A 21,507-nucleotide genomic window follows, 5' to 3' on the forward strand; every position below is an offset into this window, starting at 1 on the left:
GAAAGAATACTAGTCCTTTGCAAAAACAAGCACTGGTAAGGCCAATAGTCTTGTCTCTGGGAGGTTTTTGCTGTCAATAGTTTTTAGCCATGCTGTAGAGTATCTTCACTGCTTTGCAGCTTGGCTAAAACAAAAAAATCATCACATATGTATGTATCTACCCCAGGCTACAGGACCTCTGTTAAGACATTAGACTTGACCACCACTGTAGGAAGCTGCAGGTCCAGGACCTCCACAGCCCTACTCACCACCATGGCAAATGATGCTCCCTCCTACGGGTTAGGAGGGGAAAGCAAGCAAAAGTCTGGGGAGGTGTCTAATCCACTGGCATCACTCAATTCCTCGTACCAGTCAACATCTTGTTGCTGCTGGATTTCCAAGGGATCCTGCTCCTCCTCCCAATCCTCTTCCTCCATTCCTAACCCTTCAGAATAGGGCAGGGTGAACAGCATGAAGCCGTATGGCTCCGTCGGCGCCGCTCTTGGCATCGGGGAATACCCGACTGGCTCAGTGTTGTAGGAATGAGGATTCGGGAAGCGCCTTCAGTGGGTGCCGCCGAGGACCTCAACATCGGACACTTCGCTGTGGAATGTCGCTGAGGAGGTTCAACCGGCAATGGTCCGGACCTAGGAACAGGCCCAATCGGAGGCTGTGGCACTGGAGCCGCAGGCGTGGGAACCACAGGGACTCCTCCATCCTCAGAGCCTGCGGGGCCCGAAGGCGCGCCGGCAGGGTCAGGCCGCACAAATATGGCAAACATGGTGTCATAAAACTCCTTCAGCGGAAAGGCAGGGAAATGCGGTGCCAATCAAAGCACCCGCTCCACGGAGCGGGGCCTTTAACACCGAGGTTCCTCCGCCATGTTGCAAGACTGGCGGGGTGAAGTTGGAGCATGCTTCAAATTCTTGTGCTTTTTGAGGGGCGTCAAGGAGGACTTCGATTCACTGGAGCAGTGCTCGGACCTTCCTCTCGGCTGAGACTGACGAGGCAACCTCCGCGGTGCCAGACGACGGACCGCAAGTAGCGCTAGGGACCGCTCCCTTAAAGCCTTCGAGTACATGGCCCGGCAGTCGGAGCACGACTTTGAATCATGGTCGTGCTCCAGGCACCAGAGATAAACTAAATTGGGGTACTTGACCGACATGGCGCGGTGACAGGCGCCACCAAGTCTTCTTACTCTAGAAAACCAAATCACACCAACCAAGTTGACAAAAATTCTGTCAAAAATTGACAGGCGATAGCTCTCATCAACAGATTAGCACTGGCTGGCGTGGAAAGGAAAGAACTGACGGTTCTATTGACAACACGGATGACACGACGAACACGACGTCACACGGAGTCGACCAATGCCACCTACCAGCGCGCAAGGGTAATGCTGAGAAAAATCATCCTGGTCCAGAGGGATGCCTGGAAGTTCAAAGGTAAGTAATCTGCGGCTAGATGTCTTTATCAGATATGTATTTACAGGTTTGCAGGTCTGCACTGCGCATATTTATATCAATTTCATTTTGCTTACACCTTGCGCCTCCAACTGTGTGTGTGTATCGAAATCATTATCATTTTGTCCACCTTACACTGCTGTTGTCGATGAAACGATGAAACTCTATTCAATACATGGTCTCTGTTTTACCCTGAATTGACATTCTTTACAAACAATAAAAGTGGAAGTTGTTTGGGAGAAAATTCTAGGACAGGAGTATGCCTCCTAAGGTAAAACTAGTAACAGTAAGGGTCTCTGGATTTAATAGAAAATAAAGGGCTTGCATGGAGGGGAGAAGACAGTAGGGTAACGGCGGACAGACAATTAGTGTGTGTACAGTTAGGGCAGCAACTTACTTGGTGCTTTGTCTTTCGGTCTAGCTAGATTATGAATCATGGCTAGACTAGTGCTTGCCCACTTTTGGGGTCCTTCAGCAACATAGGAGGGACGTGGGGGGGAATCCGGGCCTAAAATGTTAGCCTCATTCAGCCTAGCAGGAGTAGGTGAAATCAGGATCTTTAAAGGTGTTATCCCCAGCTCAATATTTTGGCCTTGCTTAACATGAGTAGGTAAAATGTGTCCTTAAAGATTGTGTAGTTTTGTGTCAGGTTGCCGAGCTGGATTCCTCTTCCACTTCGTCTCATTCATAAGGTGTAGCTGTACAGCGGTAGGTAGTATTCAAGCCTTAAAAAAAACAAGAAGCATGGCTGTTGCTCATGTCACCAGCTCCAATATGTGCTCACGACTCCTCCACGACACTGCCAGGCATTACACCCCGAAGACAAGATAAATGCTCCTCTTTGGTCACTCACAGACAACATCAAAGTGCTTCCCACACAGGATCACAAAAGAAACAACACTTTGTCTACCACACATGCCCCTACTACTTCCATGTCCCCATGTGCTACCTGTACTAAAATGCACTTTTAGTCCTCCCACACCATATGGGTATAAAACACTACATCAATGATACCATTCAATATATATTTAAAGCCTTAAAGTCCTAGGTATTCAGGGTCAAAACATGTACTTTGAAAGGAATATGCTACTTTGCAGAGCCACACACTAAGGATAAGATTGCCATGTGGTGTTGGGCTCGGATGATTGCAGGTTGTTGTTGTCTTCGGAAGAAGTCTTTGGTCACGAGATAGGTGACTCCTCTGGACAACAGTGCGCATGGGCATCCACTCCATCCTCAGATTGTTTTTCGCCATGATGGGAAATGATGGAGTGTATAAGAAGTAGAGAGAAAGGATGTCCACGTGTAGTGTCTAATTAAGACAATGCTGGAACAGATACAGGTCCCGGGGAGGCGGGTGGTCGTGTGTGGCTCTGCAGCTCTACATGCCAAGAACAGATGCATACTGGTAAGTAGCATATTCCGTTGGAGGCATATGAGCTGCAGATCACACACTAAGGATAGACTATATAGCAGTGTCTCCCCTAGCGGTGGTCACCTGTATCCGTTGCAGCAGTTTGGAATAGAGTTTTTAGGACAGCTTGGCCTACTGAAGCTTGTTGTTTGGATTGCATATCAACACAGTAGTGCTTAGTGAAGGTGTGTGTAGTAGACCATGTGGCTGCTTTGCAAATGTCTTCTAAGGGGATGTTCCCTAAGAATGCCATAGAAGCCCCTATTTTACGCGTGGAGTGCGCCCTAGGGGGAACTGTAAGAGTACGTTTAGCCTTTTGGTAACATATTTGGATACATTTAACTATCCACCTGGCTATACCCGATTTGGAAATGGGGTTGCCCTTATGTGGTGGCGCGAAAGCAACAAACAGTTGGTTGGTCTTTCGAAAAGGTTTGGTTCTGTCGATGTAATAAAGCAAGGCTCTTTTAAACATCTAAGGTATGAAGTGCCCTCTCGGCTACTGAGTCTGGACTAGGGAAGAATACTGGCAGTTCGACTGACTGGTTTAGATGAAAACGGGAAATGACTTTAGGGAGGAATTTTGGGTTTGTCCTAAGAACCACCTTGTTACGATGTAGTCGTAGGAAGGGTTCTTCAAGAGTTAAGGCTTGTATTTCACTTACTCTTCGCAGGGATGTGATTGCGACAAGGAAAGCTACTTTCCATGTTAGGAACTGCAGTTCGCATTTGTGAATTGGTTCAAATGGGGGACCCATGAGCCTTGTTAGAACAATATTAAGGTTCCACACTGGTGAAGGTGGTAATCTTGGAGGAATAATTCTTTTAAGACCTTCCATAAATGCTTTAATGGCTGGTACCTTAAAGAGGGACAGGTGTTGCCTATTTTGCAAGTAGGCTGCTAATGCCGCTAGATGTAGACGTATAGAAGAATAAGCTAAATTGCATCTTTGCAAGTGTAGCAAGTAGCAAATGATGTTTTGGATGGACGCATCCAGTGGACGTATATTATTGTTAGTGCAGTAAATGGCAAATCTTTTCCATTTTGCTGCATAACACGCCCTAGTAGTAGGTCTTCTGGCTTCCTTTATGATCTTCATTCAGTCTGGAGGGAGGTTGAGGTATCCGAACTCTAAGACTTCAGGAGCCAGATCGCCAAGTTCAGAATTTAGGGATCTGGGTGTCTGATTTCTCCATGGTTCTGGGTTAATAGAGCCGGGGAGAGACGCAGTTTTTGATGTGGAACTAGAGATAGTTCCAGAAGTGTGGTGAACCAGGGTTGGCGTGCCCAAGTGGGAGCTACTAGGATGAGCGTTAGTGACTGTCGTTTCAGTTTGCGTACTACAAATGGAATGAGTGGGAGAGGCGGAAAAGCGTACGCAAATCTGCCTGAACAGTTCATCCATATCGCATTGCCCTTTGACTGCGGGTGTGGAAACCTGGCGGCAAAGGTTGGGCATTTTGCGTTTTCTTGTGTGGCGAACATGTCTAGGTCTGGTTGTCCCCACTTTTGGAAGAACGGGAGTAGGACTTTGGGGTGTAATTCTCATTCGTGTATTTGCTGTGTGTGTCGACTTAGGAGGTAGGCCACCTGGTTCTGAACCCCTGGGAGGTGTTCTGCTAGCAGGTAGATGTTTTGGGGAATTGCCCATCTCCAGATTTGTTGTGCAAGTTGGGACAGTTGTAGAGAGTGTGTCCCCCCCTGCTTCTGTATGTAATACATTGTGGTCATGTTGTCCGTACGGATGAGGACAGTTTTGTTTTTTAGGTGCACTTGGAAGGATTTCAGTGCTAGGAACACCGCTAGATGTTCTAGGTGATTGATGTGGAGCTGTTTCTGTTGAGTAGTCCACCTGCCCTGAGTGGTGTGTTGAAGGAGGTGGGCTCCACATCCTGTAAGGGATGCGTCGGTGGTCAGCACAATCTGTGGAAGAGGCTCTAAGAACGGCCGCCCTTTGGACAGGTTGATGGTGTTCCACCACTTCAGTGAACGAAGTGCGCGCCTGTCCACCAACACCAGATCGGTAAGTTTTCCGTGGGCCTGGTTCCACTGTTGTCCTAGACATTCCTGTAGGGGACGCATTTGAAGGCGTGCATGGGGTACTATGGAGATGCATTACGCCATCATTCCTAAGAGTTGCATAAACACCCTTGCTGGAAGAGAGTGTTGTGTTTGAAATTTTTTGATGAGATTTTGTATGTTGGCTATCCTGGCTGTGCTGGGATAAGCTATGGCTTTGGATGTATCTATGGTGGCTCCCAGGTATTGGTGTACGTGTGAGGGTTGTAGTTGAGATTTGGGATAGTTGATTGTAAATCCCAAGTCGTGTAGGGTTTGAATAGTGCGGTGAGTGTGGAGAACGCATTTGTTGAGTATTGGCTTTTATGAGCCAATCGTCCAAATAGGGGAAGACATGGATTTGTTGTCTCATGAGATGCGCTGCCACTACTGCTAAGCATTTGGTGAATACCCTGGGTGCGGTTGTTACTCCGAATGGGAGAACTGTAAACTGATAGTGCTGACCGTCTACCACGAATCGTAGATACTTCCTGTGCGCAGGATGCATAGGGATGTGAAAATATGCGTCCTTTAGGTCCAATGTGGCAAGGAAATCGCCTTGTTCGAGTAATGGAAGCACCTGCTGGAGAGTGATCATGTGGAAGTGGTCTGATTGTATATACTGGTTTAGTAGTCGGAGGTCCAGTATGGGTCTTAAGGTCTTGTCCTTTTTGGGAATGAGGAAGTATAGAGAATATACTCCTGTGCCCTGATGTTGGAGTGGAACTGGTTCTATTGCGTGTTTTTGAAGCAAAGACTGAATTTCCTGTTTGAAGAGCGTGAGGTGGTGAGGCGACATGGGACGGTGTTTGGGTGGTATGTTTGGGGGGGGTATTTATGAGTTCGAGGCAGTAGCCAGATTGGATAATTTGTCTTACCCACCTGTCTGTTGTGATGGAATTCCAGACAGGTAGGAACTGTTGAAGTCTTCCCCCGACCGGAGTAGAATGGTCTGGGGGAGTGGTGGTAAGTCACTGTTTAGTGGCTGTAGAGGTGCGGGTGTTGTTGTAGCCCCGCCCTCGGCCTTTGGTATGGTTTCCCCTGTAACCTCCTCTAAAATATCCTCTGTTAGGGGATGTTTGACCTGATGTTTTGAAGGTGGAAGAGGTGTCTGTTCCCACATTTTTGGAGGCCCCTCTATAAAAGGAGCGACGAAAGGAGCCTCTGGCTTGAGGAGACTGTAATGCTCCCATTGATTTGGCAGTCTCATTATCTTTCTTCATTTTTTGTAATGCAGGGTCTACTGCGGGTCCGAATAGTTGCTCCTGATTAAAGGGTTGAGCAAGAATGGTGGTTTGCACTTCCGGCTTAAAGCCGGAAATGCGTAGCCATGCGTGGCGTCTAAGTAGTACACTTGTGTTGACTGCCCTAGAGGCGGTGTCCGCTGCGTCTAATGCACATTTGATGGAGGCATTGGATATTAGCTTTCCCTCTTGGATGAGGTCATTGGCCTGTGATTTGTATTGATAAGGCAGGTGTTGCAAAAGGTCCTCCAGTTGATCATAATGAGCCCTATCATAGCGAGCCAACAGGGCTTGTGTATTGGCAAAACACCAGCAGCTTGTGCAGCAACCCTTTTGCCGGAAGCTTCTAAGAGTTTAGACTCTTTGTCTGGGGGCGGTGTGTCTCCGGTTGTTTGGGAGTTTGCCCGCTTTCTGGCATTTGAGACGACTAAAGAGTCTAAGGGGAGTTGCGCTTTGATGTACGCAGGATCCTGTGGTGCCGGTCTGTATTTTTTTCCAATCCGGGGGTTAAGAACCCTGGCCCTAACAGGGTCTTTAAAGACCTCAGTGGCGTGCTTTATCACCCCCTTAATCATGGGTAGAATGTGAACGTTTTTTTGCGACTGCTCAAAAGTGTCGAGGAGAAAATCTTCCTCAGGTGTGTCTGTGTGCATGGTGACGCCATGGAACAGTGCCGCCCTGTTTATAAGCTGACCGAACCCCAAATGGTCATCAGGAGGGGAAGGTTTTGAGGGGTATGGAGTGGTATCAGGCATGTCAGGCATAGGGTAAGCCCAGTCATCTATGGGTGCCGTGTCTGGGAGTGTAAAGGGATCATTAGGATCAGTGGGATCATTAATGAAATCTGGATCTCCCCCTCCCCCTAAATCATCATCATCCTGTGGAGCTGGTGTGTGAGAAGGAGAGGGTAGAGGAGAAGGTGGTGGGGGTGGGGGGGATGGGATAGGAGGTAAGATAGGAGAGGAAGGACGAATGGGTGAAGTGGCACAGTCCTTCTTCTTTGGAGGAGCTGGAGGAGGTGGTGTGTCCAGCTTCCTTTTCTTGTATGGCACCGCTGTGACATGTCCGGTTTTAGGATTGATGTAAATCCGTTTTTGCATTGGATCTGGCCGAAAAAGTTCCTCAGTGTCCGAAGGTGGCTTTGGCGCCGACGTTTTGTGTTCCGATCTGGATTTTTTTAGATCGGTAGGTTCTTTGTGGACTTTTTTCGGCACCGAGGAGGTTTTAGGTGCCGAAGAAATTTCCGGGTCCGATGGAGTTTTCGGTGCCGAAGAACCTTTCAGTGCCGAAGGACCTTTCGGTGCCGACGAACCTTTCGGTGCCGGTGGAGACGTCGGTGCCGAGGGACCTTTTGGTGCCGATGGAGATTTCGGCCTCGGAGCCTGCTTCGGTGCCGAAGGTGTTGTAGGCACAATAATATGAGGTTTGCTCGAGCCCGAGCCACCTGCAGGCTCAGACTTCTTCGGAGCCGGGCCCGAGGGCGGGGCTTCTGAAGATGATTTTGAATCGCGACTGGGCCCAGCTGGCAGAGTCTTGACCAATGTCTTTTTTGTTGGGGTTAGGGTTGGGGAGCTGGAACTCACGGGCTGCCCCGGATCAGAATCGTCGGCCTCGGACACGATCTGGAGGTCTTCGGAATCGTCGTCAGGGACATCCTGTGCAAAGATGTCTTCTGGTTCCGGTACCGGTTTGGCCATGATATGGTGTCGAGCTCTTCGGTCCCGGATAGTTTTCTTCGAACGGAATGCGGCGCAGGCTGGACAGCTGGATTCGTTGTGGTCTGGTGAGAGGCACAAATTACAGACCTCGTGGTGATCACTGTGGGGGAACTTTGCTCCGCATTGGGGGCATTTTTTAAAGGGTGTCCTTTCCATCAGCCGCGTCCGGAGCCGGTCCGATGGTATTTCGGCGTCGAGTTAAGAAGTATTGAGAGTTGCTGTGATTGCTAGAAGTTTTCTGCTGGAGCGGAAAAAAGGTCATCTGAACCCAATGGCGGAAAAAAACAATCTGAGGATGGAGTGGATGCCCATGCGCACTGTTGTCCAGAGGAGGAGTCACCTATCTCGTGACCAAAGACTTCTTCCGAAGACAACAACCTGCAATCATCCGAGCCCAACACCAGATGGCGATCTTATCCTTAGTGTGTGATCTGCAGCTCATATGCCTCGAACACATATTACCAGTCCCATTGTCCTTATATAATATGGACTAAAATATTAACTACTTTAAACTACTTTAGGGACAACTTTCAATACGATCATTATTGCAGAAAAAAACTCTTGCTCTATACATGTACAAAATTGCAATTTCTACGGAACAGCAACAATGTGGAAAAGGGCAGAATTGTTTGGGAAATGGCTTTGGAAATTATGCATTAATTTACAAGGTACGTCCCTTCCTGTACATATAACAACCTAACGTAATCAGAAGATACACAAATATTGATGATAACATTAAACAAACAAAGGGGACTTACTTCTAATTTGCCTCTTGATGCCCTTTGCAGGATCAAGCCAGTTCTGAAATGAGATAAAATGTTCCATGTGTTACATAGGCATTAGAGATTCGCAGCACAACATTCACTCTATTAGTTTAAATTGTGATTTTTCAGTATAAGAGCTAAACGAGCTGACCTATCTCCTTGGAAAAGTGAATCATTTTACAAAAAAACATGTTTATTGCAGAAAGGCCTGAACCTGGCTACTGTTACAATGGCGTCTGGGTGAAACCAGATTTCAGAAACCAAGATGAGATCATTGGGGGAACATGCAATTAAGACATGTCTAGACCACACACTGTCCATCTTATTTCCATACACGCACATCGTAGATTCTGGGAACACAGGTATAAAATGTGCATTAGACACAATGGTCATAATTTAGGGATGATAGGTGACAAAACATCCTTGGATCGCTGGAGGGACTGGACTATTAAATTAAGAGGAGAACCCATTCCTTATGGAGGAGATAATTATGTCTCTAGTATCTTCAGATGTAGCACTCCAGCCAGGGATCAGAAACTCTTCAACTACAATTCATGTTTAAATTCAAGCCCTTTTTTAATTGAAGGAAGCGGTGCAATTCAAAACTAAGACTGTGGGGCAATGTACAATAATGCAGAATTTTGACAGTGCTTTTGATAAAACTATTCATTGAATACTATTTTTTCAGATAACATAGAGAATACCAAACATACATACAAAATGATCAAAATAATAACCACATGTAATCTCTAACTAGTAACAATATACTAATGCTTAAAAAAACAGCAGCCTGGAGGATGTGTTTCTCAGTCTTCTTACAAACTAGGAAAGCCTTTTGTGATGACTCCATCCAGTATGAAATTTGCGACCTCAGGCCTTACTTAATAGTGATGTTTGGATCAGAAGAATGATGCTCATTCCAAGCTGGTTGGAATTTGGGCAGTAATCTTGCCCTTCGCCACCGTTGTCTTACTGATGATGTGAGCATTGGTACAACTGGGAGACAGGAGGATGGATGTATTGTCAGTTGGAATACTCCAAATATTGGGTAACCACATGAAGGAATCCGTGTTTCTGCAAGGACTTCAACATGTTTTGCCTAGCACCGTCTGAGTTATCTGGGCATTCAGCCTTACATTGGGTAAATTAAAATCCATTGGATTCCTTGCTCTCTCTTCAGATATTCTTTGTCACGGAAACCGTTAAACAAACAGACTAAGACCCTCAAATTTGTTTTTACAGCTCAGAGTTGCTGGTCTTCTGAACAAACTTTTATGCTGCCATAGCGATCTTGGAAGGTCCTATGGCTGGTAAAGTCACAGAAAACTCTAGTAGTTAGGACGTGGCCTTAAGGATTTGCCTACATGGACCTTGAAAGACCTTTGATACCATCTTTTTTTTATTTTTTATTTTTTTTATTGGCATTTGTAAGTGTTTACAATCGAACAACAACCATAACATTGCGGTCACAGCACAACAGCATCCTTCATCCAAGTTGTCTGTTCGTTTCCTAATCAGAGGTCTTCTACACCCACCACCCTTCCACTCATATGCTAATCGCTTGATGATTCTGTGGAAACACTTTGCAGATATTGGGTTAAATATACCCAGTAGTCTCTGGGTTTTGATCCAGCAGGGAGTTCTTCTTCGTAAGTCCTCAGGGTATCTCTACAGTACGTTAAGTCCGTAAGCCAGTCTTTCAGTTTTGGGATCCGCCTTCCATACCAACATAGCGAGACCCTTCTTTTGGCCATTAGCAACGCAATCACACAGAATCTGCGCTTTAGGGCCCGTAACTCAGGCAGCAGTCCCAGCAAACAGGTTTTGGCCTCGCAGCGCACCTCACCACCCACCATGACCCCCAGTAATTTCGTCACCTGCTCCCAGTATTCCCCCACTGCCGCGCACGACCACGCCAGATGAATGAAATCTGCACCATCAGCCCCACAACGTTCGCATCTAGCATCCCCACGCAGCCCATAGCGGTGTAGCCTAGCCGGTGTGTAGTACGTTTGGTGCAGGTATTTGAAGTGTAGTATGCGGAGGTTACCATTAGGCGTCAGCATTCCCGTCAGGGTGCAGGCAGTAGTCCACTCCTCCTCCGTTAGCTGCGTGTCTAGACAGCTGTTCCACTTCTCCATTGAAGCGTGTGTGTTCCCCGCTATGTCCCCCTGCAGTTTTGTATATAGTGTAGATACCAGGTGTCTTTTCGCAGGTGTGGTGATCAGCCATTGCAACGCGGTCAATTCCTTCGGTTCCAACGGGTAAGCTGGATACAGTCGTTTCACAGCTCTTTGCAGCCTATGATAATTGAAGCGAAATAATGTAGACATGTTACTAATGAATGTGAGATGCTCAAGTGTTTTAAAGGTCCCGTTTTCGTACAAATCCCCTACAGTGTCAATGCCTACTTGCCGCAGCAAGTCCAACCCCACTCTTTCTTGCATTACCGAGATAGCCGGATGCCATTGGAGCCTGAGCGCCGGGGCATACAGCGGCAGTTTATTGGCCAGTCTGCCCATGGTATGCCATGCTTTGTTCGTAGCGTCAATGGTGTTTATGTCTTGCATGTGCAAAGGTGGCCTACGATGAGTGATAATCGCCTCAAGTGGAATAGGCATTGCATCCCCCTCCTCAATCGCAGTGTGGGTGAGAAATGGGATTTTGTGGTACCAATAGTGTGCGTATTGTGCCTGCGCACAAAGATAGTAGAGATAGAGGTCTGGGACCCCGAACCCTCCTTGACTGTACGGTAACGTGAGTGTCCGCATCTCCACCCTGGCCGACTTTCCCGCCCAGACAAGCCGGAGGACCATCGAGGCAATCCTGCGGAACACCTCCATTGGGGGGTGTATAGGGATGTTAGTGAACAGGTAGAGTAACTTCGGCAAGATCACCATCTTGACGATAGCAATACGGTCAGCCAGCGATAAAGGCAGCTGAATCCATCTCCCCACCTTCTCCTCTAGTGTGTCAATCACCGTCCCATAGTTAGACCTGATCACAATTTCCGGATCCCTGTGAAACCATACACCCAGATATTTTATCGGGTCCGTTTTCCACTCCAAGGGATAATCTATGGGGTGCGGGTGTGTGGTATCAGTCAAGGGAATAATCAGGGATTTGGCCCAATTTATAGTGACACCAGATTGATGCGCGAATTTTATGTATTCCCTCAACAGTGGATTCAGATTGGTCTGTGGGTCCCTCACGTAGAGCAGCATATCATCTGCATACAGTGAGATGTGCAACGGCCGCTGCGGAAACTGCAGGGCTGAATAGTGATGTCCCTGTCTTATCTTGCAGGCGAGGGGCTCCAGTGCTATTGCAAACAAGAGAGGGGACAGCGGGCATCCCTGCCTCGTCCCCCTCCGGATATCAATGGTGTCTGAGATATAGTTATTCACCCGAATCCGCGCCACAGGTGCATCATATAATAAGTGGATCCATTGAAGGAACATGAGTGGGAAGCCCATCCTCCGCAGTACCTTAGTCATATATTTCCACTCTAGAGAGTCAAAGGCCTTGGCTGCGTCTAAAAAGACCGCTGCAGCCTTCGTCTCAGGTGTTAAATAGTGTGAAAGCGCTAACAACGTTCGTGTATTGTGCGCAGTGGAGCGTTCTGGTATGAATCCAGACTGGTCAGGCAAGATCAATCTGGGCATCAGCGGGTTTAGTCGAGAAGCAAGCAGTTTGGCCAATATCTTGTTGTCCACGTTTATGAGGGACAATGGTCTATAGGAGTCGCAAAGCTCCGGATCTTTCTGTGGTTTGGGGAGTGCCAGCAGTAGTGCTTCCCGTAAGGTTGGCGGCAGGTGTTGTTGCTCATGAGCGTTACCATACATTTCCACCAGACGGGGGGCCAGCTGGTCAACAAACGCCTTATAAAATTCGCACGTAAAGCCATCGGGGCCCGGAGCCTTACCATTCGGCAGTGACTTAATTATGTCTGTGACCTCCTCTACTGTGATTGGTTGGGATAGGTATTCGCGATGTGCGTCCGATAGCCACGCTATCGCCACGTCTTCGAGGTACTCCCCGATTTCAGCCTCAGTGGCCGTAGGCCTGGAGGCATACAGCTCTCCGTATGCAGCCATAAATTCTCCCAGTATTTCTCGCTCACCATACTTTCGTTCACCCCGCTGTCCACGGATCACCTGTATGTTCTGTGGTGCACGTCCCTCGCATATGTTAGCCGCCCATCGCCTGCCTGGTCTGCCGCCCTCCCCATAGGCCCTCGCCACCTGTCGTTTCATGGTGTATTTAATTTCATCATCCGCGAGACTCTGAAATTCGGATAGTGTTGTCCGAATGTCCCCCAGTAGCCGAGCATTTTGTGTGCGCTCGTATTCACGTTCTAGAACTCGGAGTTTATCTTCTCTGGCTCCGATCTGCTGTTGGATGTCTTTAAGGATGCCTGCATTGGTGCTTATGCAGACGCCACGTATGGTAGCCTTGCAGGCCTCCCAGAGCACTCCCGGGTCGGTCGCAGTAGGCGAGTTATTGTCAAAATATTCCTGTATCGCCTGCCCAATGGTATCAGCGTACAGGGGGTCTATGAGTGCTTTAGCATTGAATCTCCAGCTGAATGGAGGTGGCGTGTAATTGGGGAGCTCCAAGGTGAGGAGCACCGGGCTGTGATCGGATAGTGTTCTAGGTAGGTGACGAACCTCCCTCGTCCACCGTGCAACGTCCCCCGACACCAGCCAGTAGTCAATACGGGACCAGCTACCGCGCGACGTAGTCACATGGGTGGCTGCCAATTCATCCGGGTGCCTATTCCTCCAAATATCAGTGAGTGCCCTATCCACCATTATGTCCTGGAGGACATGGAGTGCGCACTTATGTGGCTCCGTTGTCGCCCCAGATCGGTCAATGTCATCGCAGAGCGCAATATTAAAGTCTCCACCCCATACCACGTGGGGAGCCTGTAGTTCGCGCAGTTTGCTCCACAGTAACTGGTAGAACTGCGGATCATCCACATTAGGCCCATAGACATTCACCACAGCCAGCCTCTGCCCCCGCAGGAGACCAGTCAGAATAACAAACCGCCCCATGTCATCCTTCTCGACCGTCTCAATTGTATATTTCAGCCCTTTTTTTATCAGCACCATCACCCCCCGTGCATATGAGGAGTAAGAGGAATAGTGTACTGACTCGGCCCACCTACGGCCCACATTTATTCGGCGTGACGGTGCGCAGTGTGTCTCCTGTATGAGTGCAATGTCTATGCGCTGCCTGTCTAGATATGCCAGCGTTTGCCTAATTTTCTTGGGGTTACCAAGCCCTCGGACATTCCATGTTAGTAATCGAAGAAATCCCGCACCTAATCTGCTATCGGCCATCTCCCAATAACAGCATGTATGCACCAGTCACCCCGACATCTAGTGAGCGCGTCCCTATAGCTGTCGTAGCGGGTAAGGACCCTCTTGTGTCTCAGCAAACTTACTCGGAATTCAGCAATGCGTCTCATGCACAGTGACCAACATTTCAACTTCCCAACCGTACCCCACTTCCCCCCACCCACTTCAGCATCCCAACTATGCCAAAGACATACCCCATAACTAAGGTCAAACATTAGGGTAACTGGATTCGGGGATCTCCCTCTTTGGGGGACCGCCTAGAACACACCACTCCATCCAACTCAATGGATGTGGACGGGGACAAATCACTGTTCAGAACCCAATAGGTCCCATATCTGTGTAAGCATCGTATCGACCCTCCCCAGGGCCCATCGCAGCCGCAGCAGCGTTCACATCGTCCCATTTACGGCATTACTGCCCTGCTAGGAGACGGGCACCTTCCAGCCATTTGCTCACCCCTCCTCCCGCACCTGACCTACATACCTATGATCTAGTCCTGTTAGTCAGGGTTTGTTGCTCCCGCTATTCATCTGGGTGGACCGTCTTCCATCCCAGAAAACCTTACGCCATCCCAGCATGGAACGGCTGCTTCCAACTTTAGGCGGTCTCTGTCTGATGAGGGGATCCTACCCCTGAAATCCCGTAGTCAGGAGCTATTGCTGCACCACCATGACTGATATAGCAGTAATGTTACCGGTCATCAGCCCCTCAGAGGCCCCGGCACGTTCGTTCGCAGCAAGTGCACTCGCCGTCTGTGCCATGTTGGAAGTCACCTCGTCGGCCGTGTCGCCCTCCACAGTCCACCCCGCCAGGGCCGCAGGGTCAGCACGCGGTGTAGAGCAGCTTCGCCGTTCTTCTGTTATCCTTTTGCACAATACATTAGTCAGCGTCCGCAGCTTGATCAACTCTCCGCCTCTCCTTTCGCTTAGCTCCGATTTTTTTGATGAGTTCATGCGCCTCTCGGGGCGAATGGCACAGCGCCGCATGTCCGTCGTGCGTTATTCGTAGCCGGGCAGGATAGAGCATGGCATAATCGACCCCCATATCACGAAGTTTCTTTTTTACCGGATTGAACTCCTTCCGCGCTTGTTGGACTGTGAGGGTGAAGTCCGGATAGAACGCCAGTTTGTTTCCTTGGTGCGTGATCTGTTGTTTCTCACGCGCTATTCGGAGGATAGCATCACGGTCCCTGTAGTTGAGGACTCTGGCGACTATAGGCCGCGGGGGTGCCCCAGGCTTCGGTCTCGGAGCCAACGACCTGTGGGCTCGTTCAATGAGGAACATTGGGGACAGGTGCTCCGCGCCCACAACGTCCTTAAGCAGCTCCTCAACATACGTTTCCATCCGGCCAGTGTTGGTAGATTCCGGAACCCCCGTGATGCTCACATTATTGCGTCTTGAGCGCGCTTCCAAATCCTCTGTCTTGTTCTTCAGCGCCTCCATCAGTCTCTCAGCCTCCGTATATTTTTGGGTCGTGGTTTGTGAGACGTCCTCCAGCGCCCCAATTCGGGTCTCTGCCTCCGTCAGCCGCTCCCCGTGCGCATCCAGTTTCGCCGCCATGTTGTCGACACGCAGCGTGATAGTATCAAGTTTACCATGTATGTCCTGTAGGCTCTGCTGGATGGCCCTCAGCGCCTCCGCCATGCCCTGTGGTGTTGAGTCGTCAGCACCCGTTACTTCGTCTGGTGGCAGTGCGGCGCCTTTGGTCTGGCGCTTAGTTTCAAATGGAAGCTTTGTTTGCGTCTTCTCCGGCTTCCCCATTTTGTCCGAGTGCGCCACTGGGCCCCTTGGGTCCCGCCGACAAGGTCACCGATCAGCACCGCCCCCCCCACAGACGGAATTTAGGGGTGTCGCAGCAGGACGGCAGGCGCGCAGCTCTCCGCAGTTTCTCAGGTGTTCACCTCGTCATTCCAACCATTCGCCCCGCATGGGCTCCACTGCCGTCATTCAGCGCTCTTATGATCGTTATGTGGCCCAGCTCTCACCGTCCCGCCGGCAGGCTCACGCGTTCATCACCATCCACTGAGCGCTCCGTGTAACGCTCGCGGTCTCAGCGTCGCGCCAGACGCACATGGATCCTGCCAATGTCCGGACTTTTCACGTCCATGAGGCCAGCCGGCAGCATACGTCCTCCGTAGTGTCAGGCAGGCCGCTCCTCGATCCTGCATCGGCGTCCCCAGCAGCCGCCGCGTCTCTCCGTTCTCACGGCCCCCGCCGCAGCACAGCGCTATGCGCCTCCATCCGTGCAGCTGCACCGCGGCTGAGCCCTCACCTCTTCAGCGGTCGGACAGGCAGGCGGACAGCATGCAACCTCTCACGGGGCAGCGCCAGCCGCCTCCCGCACGCAGCGCCGTCGTGTCTGGACGCGGCCTCCGCAACGCTCCACAGTCTTTGCCCGCGCCCCCAGGGCTTCCGCGACGTGTCAGCAGTGGATATCCGATGGCCACGCAGCGATCGCGTCCCCCGCAGGCATCAGTCGTTAATGGCAGGGCCGACGCCAGCCAAATCGCGTCTTCGCACTGTTGGGCGCCGCCCTCTTGGGAGCCGTTAGCCTCTCGCGCCGCGGATCACCGGAGTTCGTGATTTCAAGGATAGCGGGGCTCCTGAGCGGTTCTCTCACTCCCCTTCTGTGGAGGGCAGCCTCCGATCATTGCAGCGACATTTTCTGGCCGCGGCGCGTCCCTGGTCATGCTTTTTTCGCCATTTGTGTTCCCCATCCGGCGGAGCTGTCTCAGGAGGCAGCCATTCCGCTGTGCGCCCTCTAGCGCCCCCCACCTTTGATACCATCTTGAAGACAATCTTTGCTATAAACATAGCTGTTAAAGCTCTCATTTGCCAAAACACAAACTTGCACATTCTGGTCCATGTTTCCCAGGTTGGACCTGGGAGAAGCAGGTTCATCTTCCTTGCCCTTTCACATGGACCTTTTCCTAGTGAACTTGAAGCTAAAATTAGCAAAAGAACTCAACAATTTCTTGCTGCAACCCACCATGTTATGATCTGCATTTGAAAGGCATGAGAAATGCTCCATTTTGAAGCACCTTTTTAGATTCTGTGTGCGCTCGTAAATTCTCTTGTAAAGTAAAAAAAAAAAGCTTAAAAGTAGTTTAGAGGGGGCGTGGCCAAGTAAGATGGCGGAGCGGTTGTGACCCGACTCAGCTCCAGAACCCACCGATTGTTTTCTCTGCTATACAGTAGCCTGGTGACTTATGGACTTACCCCCTGGATGTCGGTGGCTGTCCGTGAGTCGGATGGCCCGCCGGCGCTGAGAGATCTGCCGCGGATTTCCAACATCTTGCTGCTGAGGGGGCGTCCATGTGATCACAGACCCGCCGCGGACTAGAGTAAGGGGCCGGAGCGGGACTCCTGCGATTTGCCGCGACCGCGGGAGGAGGCCGTAGGGGGTTCTGCCTTTCGCCGGAGCGGTGCCTTGGCTCGGCGGTGCTCCGCTGTCCTGCTTGCTGCTGGGCCCAGTCCTTCAGATGTGGGGAGTGCCGGCGGTCCCGCGTTGCCGCCATTACGCGGGTCCCGCGGCACTGGCGCGGCAGAGCTGTGCTGACTGGGGAGCGGCGGCGGGGGGCACTCTGCATGGCGTTTTGGAGCGACCTGAGCCCCCATCACCCGCAACTGGAGCGCCCTGCGGTTTTCGACGCACTGGAGGGAAAGGAGTGTTTCACAAGGGCTGTGCCTGACCCTAAAATGGCGACGTGGCAGAGACAGGCACCAGCGGTGGCTTGGCAATCTGAGCCTTGATGTTGCATCAGCCTCCCAGCTATAGTGTGAGGAAGTGGTGGTCGCGCCTTGGAGAGGAAGCCCTTCGGAGCCTGCAGCAGGACTGGTCCCTTTGCTTTCTGTTCCTCAAGAGCATACCGGGGGACAGTGGGTGACTGGAGTCTGGCTCCACCGCGAGGGGGGAGTACGTGACACTCCTTGGCCTCTGGTTATGCTTCCTTCTGGCGGGGGCTGGAGAATCCTGGTGACATAGCGTTCGAGCGAGTGGGGCGGTGCCCTTATGCCATCCAAGAAGAACGTCAACAAAGTCTCCCAGTACTTTAGGGCACCTGAGACGGCGCTCCCTCCGGCGTAAACTGCACCGCTGCCGGCTATGGCGCTTACGCGTGACGACCTGGTGGCCACCCTTTGTGATTTGAAAGCCGAGTTGTGTTTAGAGATCAAACACGACTTGAGGTCCTCGGTGGACCATTTGAAAGCGGACCTCGCCGAGAAGCTCACCACTCTCCGGCAGGATGTGGACGCAGTATGCACTCGTGTTCTGGAGGTGGAGGAACAGACGAGGGACCTGGCGACGGCTACTTCCAAGGCACAGGATTCGCAGCAGGCGCTCCAAACCCAGCTGCAGCAAGTCCTCCTTAAGGCCAAAGACCTGGAGAACAGGACCCGACGGGAGAACATTCGGATCCGGGATTTGGAAGAGGGGGCGGAAGGGCCTGATCTGGAGGCTTTTGTGACGGGCCTCTTTGAAGAAATCCTCTCCCCACAACGCCTGAAAATTAAGCTGGACAGGGTCCATCGTGTGGGCATGTTACAGGTGGGGAGCCGTAAGCGTCCGAGATGTCTTGGTCAAACTCCATTCTTTCAAAGTGAAGGAAGCGATCTTGTCTGTGGCCAGGAAGAAGAAAGATGTGTCCTTTCAAGGCCATAGATGCTCTCTCTACCAAGATCTGGCCCCCGTGACCTTGGCCCGCCAGCAGACGTTGCGACCGATCAACTCCAAACTGCAAGAGGATCCCATTCGCTACTGCTGGACATTCCCCTTCGGCCTTACTTTTGAGTTTGGGAACAAGACACACCATGTCACTGAGCTCTCTGATGGCCTCCGCATCCTGGGGCTGCCTTCCGCGGAGGACCCCCCCCGGCTTCGGGGGCCTCGGCTGGGGCGGTGATTAGACAAATCAAAAGCAATCATTTACAAAGGACAGAAAAAGGAGCCAATAGTAAAGATGGGTGGAACATGGGCGGAGCTTAATGCCCATATCCTGAATACCGCATGTCTCGAAGAGAGCGCAAACGCTGCCTAGGCGAGACCTATAAAAAAAAGCAGTTGTCACTATCGATATAACATTCCAAATTAGTAAACAGTTGAGAACAGACCACATTTCACAAAATATGGAAGAAAGAAGAAATTGGTTACCTTTTGGTCAGCCTTATCCTGGAATGTTAAACCAAAGTAGTCTTTTTCCAGCAGATTGAGCTGTCCACATACTTTATCAAACAACACCTGTCCCTTGGCTCGTTTCTGTAAAAAAAAAAAAACGCACATAAATGTTTGATCTGTCACATTCTGCATATAGACATGCCTCACGCTCCACTTGAGTTTTCGTAATGGAAGAAAAATACTTAAATCCATAAAATGAAACCATTGTAACATATAGAGAATGCAGAACAGGAAGCGGAGTATAATAATTTTATTTTGCAATCACTAATTTATAATGACATGATAAAGCACAATACCGTAAACCTGGGACTACGCTATGGGAATATAGCACGCGGTTACCGTTCTGGATTTCCTTTAACCCCTTCAGTGCCACGCCCTTTCCCCCTCCTGTGCCGGGCGTTGCACTAGTTGGTGGGGTTCATGACGAGATAGTCTCGTCATGGGCACAGCGCAACCGTGCTCCATGACGAGACTATCTCGTCCTGGGCACTGAAGAGGTTAATACAATGATTCCCAAACAGTGGGTCGCGACTCACTGGTGGGTCACAAGCGGATTTTTGGTGGTTCGGGAAAGTCCAAGCAATAAATAAAGATGCCTTTAAATTCTGTATTTATCTTGTCACAGTTGCTACGCATCAAAGACAGATGTCAAATGTCAGACAAATCTTCTGACAAATTTCAGGTTTTTTCCATTCAATCAATAACATGTTTATTTAGACCATAGTCCATTAAACATTAATGAATTTGTTAATATCATACAATCATTCTACTTAAAATACTCAGTTAAAACAATTGTTTTACTGCCAAAACCTGTTAGTTGAACATTTGTACTCATCCACAGCGTTGATATAAAATGTTGCTGGTCACTGTAAGTAAACACCATCCAACTGCACTTTTCACAAAACTATCATTTTTACAGGCAGGTACTTATGCGATAGATGATAAGTATCATTAAACAGTAAAGTCCAGGCTGTTTTCTACACAATCAGAGCAGAATGAAGTAGCACTTGCACATCTGGTTAGCATGACATCAAACTTGAGTTGTGACCTTCTCATCAGAGGTGCTGCATGGGGGTGCTAGTTAGGTAGCATTGTCCCATTGTGGTGCAGGTGGGGCTCCTGGAAAGTCTGCTTCCAGTGGGGTGTGCAGTAAGTAAGTCTTTCGTGGTTCCCAGATGTCTCGGGGTCTTGAGCTAAGTGACAATAATTTGGAGTATATGGTTAATTGTTCCTGGCACTATACCAAAATCCTGCATCCATTCCTTTAATTTAGTAGAGACCCCCCCCCCCCCCCCGGCTGCTTCCTTACAGTGAGCTCACTACAGTATAGTTGCGCTACCGCATGTGAAGGGCTACCGGCCTGAAGCATAGCATGTAAAGGAGCTTAAGTTGGCGGGGTGAATGCTGCTACATCTTGCCTCAGTCCAATGTACAATAACAGCCCCATCGGAGAGGGGTCACATCGCCCAGGGGTCACATCGCCCAAAGTACTCCCCGGAACATCCCATCCCGGCACTCCTCGGGATGAAACCCGCCTGGTCCGGTTGTACAAGACCATCCTTCAGCAGGCTTAGGAGATTTGCCAATATTTTAGCCAATATTTTTACATTGCAATTTATTATGGACACAGGCATGTAGGAGTCCGTGCTGTCAACAGGCGTGCCCGGCTTTGGGAGGGATATAATGAGGGCCTCTTTCATAGTAGGTGGGAGTGTTCCAGGCTGTAGCACCTCCTCGTAGAGCTTTTTGAGAAGGGGAGCCAGCGTGTCTATGTATGTTTTATAAAATTCAGCCGGCAACCCGTCCGGCCCAGAAGCTTTGCCCGACCCCAGTTGCATAATAGCAACTCTTATTTCATCCTCTTCAAAGTCAGCTGTGAGAAATTCACGTTAGTTGTCACTCAGCCACCCAAGGGCTAGCTTATCTAGATAAGGGTTTATGTCTAAGGGGACCTCTCTTCGCTATGCATACAGCAAAGAGTAGTGCACCAAAAAAGCCTGCAGAAGCTCTTCAGAGTTTTTGTGGGATGTCCCGTATGCACTCAGGATCTCCATGGTAACATTAGAAAAATGTGGTTTGTGCATTATCTCTGCAAGCGCTTTCCCCGGCCTCTACCCATATAGCTTAGCTCTGTGATATTTACTACAGAACAGACCCTTGCGTTCAGCTGCAGCTTGATACTCTGAAAGGGCTTCCTTTAGACCAGCTTGCACCCTCTCCACCCCAGTAGTCTAAATCCCGTAGCATCCTCTCCAGGCACTTTAAGGTATTTCTGAGGTCTTAAGATGCGCCAGATTTAAGCAATACATATAACCCATATAGTCACCTTC

The 21,507-nt window shown here is 49.9% G+C and overlaps 1 protein-coding gene across 14 annotated transcripts in view; it reads right to left on the reverse strand.

Annotated features, from left to right (window-relative positions):
• EPB41L2 (erythrocyte membrane protein band 4.1 like 2) overlaps positions 1-21,507 on the reverse strand; it is a 680,749-nt gene that overhangs the window by 438,576 nt on the left and 220,666 nt on the right. For all 14 annotated transcript variants that reach the window (XM_085611888.1, XM_085611891.1, XM_085611887.1 and 11 more), the window contains 2 exons: positions 19,154-19,258; positions 8,633-8,675 (listed from right to left, as the gene is read on the reverse strand). In XM_085611888.1, the coding sequence (XP_085468014.1) occupies positions 8,633-8,675; positions 19,154-19,258 (148 nt within the window). The remainder of the gene's footprint in view (positions 1-8,632; positions 8,676-19,153; positions 19,259-21,507) is intronic.

The sequence above is a fragment of the Triturus cristatus genome, chromosome 6 (assembly GCF_964204655.1).
Source record: "Triturus cristatus chromosome 6, aTriCri1.1, whole genome shotgun sequence".
Classification (NCBI taxonomy): domain Eukaryota; kingdom Metazoa; phylum Chordata; class Amphibia; order Caudata; family Salamandridae; genus Triturus; species Triturus cristatus.